The 5250-nt window shown below is 40.6% G+C and overlaps 1 protein-coding gene across 2 annotated transcripts in view; it reads left to right on the forward strand.

Annotated features, from left to right (window-relative positions):
* The window catches only part of Clpb (ClpB homolog, mitochondrial AAA ATPase chaperonin), a 151661-nt gene that overhangs the window by 62050 nt on the left and 84361 nt on the right, over nucleotides 1-5250 (forward strand). For both annotated transcript variants that reach the window (XM_004641941.3, XM_004641942.3), the window contains exon 4: nucleotides 856-959. In XM_004641941.3, coding sequence (XP_004641998.1) covers nucleotides 856-959 — 104 coding nt within the window. The remainder of the gene's footprint in view (nucleotides 1-855; nucleotides 960-5250) is intronic.

Below are 5250 nucleotides of genomic sequence, written 5' to 3' on the forward strand. Positions count from 1 at the left end.
GGACTTGTGATCCTATTTACAAACACCATTAGAACAAATCATTCTATTCATTAAGAGAATGCAACTATATATCTATCCTAACCACTTTGAATACACAGATTCACCTGGTTTCCTTATTTCTTGTGAAGATAGTTTCGCAGGTATGATACTGATGCTTGTGGAGGGCAAGCCCTGGAGTTCTGCCATCCTGCCAACATCCTGCAGGAAGGCCTTAATTCTTTTCCTTGTTTTAGTACACATAGTTCTCCTGTCATCATCTTCATTGTCTTTCCTGCTTTATTGTTACCTTCCTACCAAATCTTAAGCTCCTTTAAGCATGGACCCCACATCCAGAACAGTAACGAGAATATAGTGAGCATATGAGAAGTTAATTTATTTATTTATTTATTTATTTATTTTTTTGCGGGACCAGGGATTGAACTCAGGCCCTTGTGCTTGCCAGGGAGGCACTTATTCCACTCAGCTGTCTCCCCAGCCCCTGATAAGTAATTATTAAATTAATATTTTCTGTTTTATAGTTGTGACCTTCCTACCAAATCTTAAGCTCCTTTTAAGCATGGCCCCAGCATCCAGAACAGTAACTAGAATATAGTGAGCATTTGATAAGTAATTATTAAATTAATATTTTTTGTTTTATAGTTGTGGCAATTAGAAAGGTGTTACGGAACTCCAGTGCTTGTCCCAGACCCTTGATGAATTTCAGAGCCTGCTTTCCTACCCTTCTTTTATACTCCAGAGTTCGTGTTCTTTTCTCACGTGAGCAGGGAGCAAGTCCATCCCCAAACATGCTTCCAGATCTGGCTCTCTACCTCCTGGGCCTTTCTTGCTCTTGACATTTTCTTTTATTTCTTCCAGTGTGGTGCAGATTCTCCTTGCTGCTGGGGCTGACCCAAACCTTGGGGATGATTTCAGCAGTGTCTACAAGACTGCCAAGGAGCAGGGAATCCATTCTTTGGAAGGTAAGTGTGGCTTGTCCCATTATTTTGGAGGTTTTCCTCCTGTGGTTTCCATCAGCCTTGCTCAGAGCCAGTGCTGTGGCATCTCTGCAAGTCTGAGTCTCTTGAGAACTCACGGATACCCGTAAGGCCCTACAGCAGATGTCCTTCACAGTCCTTCTGGCTCTATAATATTACCATTTCAAAAATGCTGGGAGAAAAATAGGAGGTTGAGTTCATGACCTCATTGGAGGCAGTGTACATTTTGGGTGGTTTCTCCTGAAAGTGCCTCAGCCTTAGAATCCTCAGATGAGTGGAAAATTAAGCAGATTTCGATAAAATAATTGGAGCAAAACTGTAGGGAACCTCGACCCTCAGACATATCCTCTCCTGGAATAAGAAACCAGCCTCACTGGTTTCCTCAGCCTCAGAAGTCCCTAAACTGAGTACTGACTTTTCAGTGTATACAACCTTATCTCTGGGATTGGTCCTTGTCTTACTGTATGAACCAGGACAAATAATAGACTTTTCTGTGCTGCGCTCTCTGTGCTTGTAAGACGGGTTTGACATCAGTACCTCCGACACAATGCTGTGTAAATGGCTATTGAGATTTTAGAAGAGACAGTGTACCAGGGCTCAGCCACCGGGGCAGGTCCGTCTGTGTTGCCTCTACCAAGCAGCTGTTCCATACTAGTGTTGAGAAGGAAGTATGTTGCTTTTAGAAGAAAATGTGTTGCAGATAGAAGTGAGAATTATGGGCCAGGGAGATAGCTTAGCGGTATAAGTGCCTGCCTGGCAAGCACAAGGTCCCGAGTTCAATCCTTGCTACCAAAAAAATAAATAAAAATAAAATTTTTTTTAAAAATGAGAATTTCAAATTTGAGCTTTTGATTGTACAGACTATTGCCCTACCTCCTGCCCATTGTCCTGGATCACTCAGAGAAACTGAGTCCCCTGAGACTTCCAGCAGCAGGACCACTGAACAGTAGCTGCTGTCAGGTTGGCAGTGATGCCGTGATAATAGACAGCCTTGCTGACCGTCTGAGGATCAGAACGTGGACTCTGGGCAGATTCAGTCAAGGGGGGTGGGGCACTCCCGCCTCAGTGCTGTTAATGAGCAACCAGGCTGATGTGAGCCAGTGTGGCTCAGGGTAGCACATTACTGGTGACCCAGAGAAAAAGGTTTTCAAGTCACTGGCAGAAGAATGTCCAAGAGCATCAGGGTGCTGCTGCCCAGATAGGGTGTGAAGTCACCCTCCCCTGCTTTTCCACCTCTTTAAACAGATCTTGTTGAGACACCATTGCAGAGGCTAGATCTTCCACAAGAGCTTCCTGTCCATGGCAGTAATTGCAGGCTGTCCTCCATTGTTCTTTTGAATGTTCCCCAAATCTTAGCCTTTACCATGATTATTTGTACTCATGTCTACCCATATGTCTTTCCTCTCCTTCCCAGCTGACAGTTCCATGTGCAGGCCGTGGCCTGTGCCTCCTTGGATTCCCTACGGAGCTAGACAATTATGTTCATTTTATGTGTCAAACAGAGGAGAATTTCAGAAGTCCCAAGCTTGCCCTGTATTTGCTGTCTAGTATGTGAGAACTTGTTTTATGAGCTGCCTCATTCAGTCGTTTCAACCTTCCTCAGTTCTGTCAGGTGTTCTCATCAAAAGCAAGGAGAAACATTTATGAGACAGAATTAGGAAATTGGGGATTCTTTGAGTGCCTTCTCAGCTGTTTTCAGGATCCTAGCAAGGCTCAAGAAATATTTTTTTATTTCATAGAATTTCAGATGTCTGAGATCATCTAGTCTGCTGTCATGTTGGTCTCCACAGCCTACATTTAAGTTTTGTAGCTTTGTGTTCTAAAGCTTCTCTCCAGGTCAGTACTCAATATTCAACACTCTAGATCAGCAACCTTTTTCAGAAAAGGGCCAGAGAGTAAATATTTTTGTGAACCAGTTGTTCTTAGTTGTGACTACTCAGTTCATTTAAGCCAGAAGTAACCATAGATAATAAAGAAACAAGTGAGAATAGATGTGTTACAGTAAAACTTTACAAAAATAGGCAGCAACCTGATTTGACCCATACACTGTAGTTTGCCAATCCTGTACTACAACTTCTAGGGTTGTTTGTTTGTGTTTGGTTTTGTACCATATTTCTATTATTTTTACCTTTTGGTCAACTTCTTCTGAATTCTTTTTATTATGCCAGCCAGCCTACATTCTAGTTAGATACCAGACAACAAAAGTAATGGAAAAGGCTATGATGTCCTTCATGGAATAAAACTATTATTTTGTATGATCTGCAAATTTAGTGAGTAGGTTTTCTGTAAATTCACTTATTTATTAGAATTATTTATTGATAACATTCCTGTGTTTCAGTCATTGGTGAGTTAGATAGACAAGATCAGTGCCAGGGATCAAAATGTGTATAAGAGCTCTGTTATACAGAGTTCTAGAGCACATGATCAGGACAGTTCTGATCCATGACTCAATTTTCACAGCTGTCAGCAACCAAACTTCCTTACTTTCTATCTTACATTTCTCCATTTTGTCCATGAAATTGTAAGAAATATTCTCAGATTTCTTGCTGAAGTAAAAAAATGAATCTAGCATTTTGTTAATTTCTTTCCCCATTAAGCTTTTCCAGAAAGGAAATTAGGTTACTCTACCATGTAAATGTCTTGTTCTCTAGTAATCTGTCCTGATGCTCAATAATTACCTAAGTGTTTAAGAACTATTACAAGAAACACATTCTAGAATCTTACCAGGAATCATTGATCATCTCACTGTAGCTTGGAAGATCTACCCTCTTTATACTTTTCTATACTGCTCCTACCAGGATATTTTTCAGGGTCTGACAGTTGAATATGTGCTGGTCTCTGCTTTCTCATTCTGGAACCCAGACAATATCAGTCCTTAAAAATCATCCCAATGATCTTCACTCTCTTTACCAGCTTGATCTCCTTAAACATATTTTTTCTTCCTTTTTTCATTTAAGAATAACTCTTCCTTTCCTCCTACCAATGTTCACTGACTGCCTACTATAAGCAAGGTACTATGTGTAGCTCTGGGTCATCCCCACTGATAAAGTAGATAAAAACATAAGAATCCATGGTTCTCTGTTCTTTGGATTGCATTGACTTTTTTGTGGGATGTTACCTGACTTAATTTGGATGTATCAGGAGGGTAAAATGGAACAAGGGGTTTATCCAGTTTACGCAGTGTATCTAGGCATTACAGGAAAGCTCTGTATTAGGATTACTGGCTATCCTTCACTATTGGAATATAGTCAGTGCCAAAGTTCAAATTTAATTATCTTCTAATAAATATTTCTGGGGACCTCAGGCTACTCTTAATACTGAGGAAAGGTGGTAAGTTGTTTGTGACCTTGGCAAGATCTCCCTACCCCTAGTGGTACAGCCTTTATCTACCTTGTCGATATTGTGAAAATCAAGAGATAAAATACCCATGTGGATTGTAGAGTGCTCTACAATTGTGCTTATTAATCAATTTATTTATAATTCAGCATGTATTTACTATGAGTACTCTTCTAGATACTGGAAATATATAAATGAACATATATGATCTAGCCGTCAACAGTTTTCCAAGTCAAGTGAAAAGATGACCTGTGAGCAGGGAATCACAGTATGGAGTGCCAAGTGCAAAGGTAGCTAGCTATACAGAGAAAGTAGTCAGCACTGATAGAGGTAGTGGTGAGCTCCGTTGGGGAGCAGGGGATATCTGGGATGTGTCATAGAGTAAGTAACTTTTAATTGAATCTTAAGGTTGAGTTGAATATTGCCAGGCTAGCTAAGAAGGATAAATCATCTGGGCATAGGAAACAATAGGCACAGAGATAAAAGGTGAGAGGGGTGCTAGCATGTAGCATCATCTGCCACAATTTTGAGGAGAACAATAAGATGTTGAAGAGGGAACTTATACATGGAAAGGACAGTGTCAGGCAGCTGTAGGGAGCTCACACTATATTCCATAAGCTATTAAAGGATTTTAAGCAGGAAATACCGAATTTATATTTCCATTTTAAAGGAGCCATTTGACAGAATAGAGGAGAATTTGCAGGGGAGAGGTTGCCAGTGGTTCTTAAACTCGTGAGGATGATACATGCTGCCTAGAATCTGATGAGAAGCTGTGTTCCTCTCACGCAAAATGCACTTCAGGTTTCTGCTGGCTCCTACAGAAGATCTTTAAACACGGAGAAAATACATATTAGGAAGATATAAAGAGGTTGAGTATTCAGTGAATTGTGTAATGATGAGGAAGATGATATGCCGTGGTGACACTTCAGTTTCTGATTTC

Source organism: Octodon degus, unplaced genomic scaffold, assembly GCF_000260255.1.
Source record: "Octodon degus isolate 3935 unplaced genomic scaffold, OctDeg1.0 scaffold00146, whole genome shotgun sequence".
Classification (NCBI taxonomy): Eukaryota; Metazoa; Chordata; class Mammalia; order Rodentia; family Octodontidae; genus Octodon; species Octodon degus.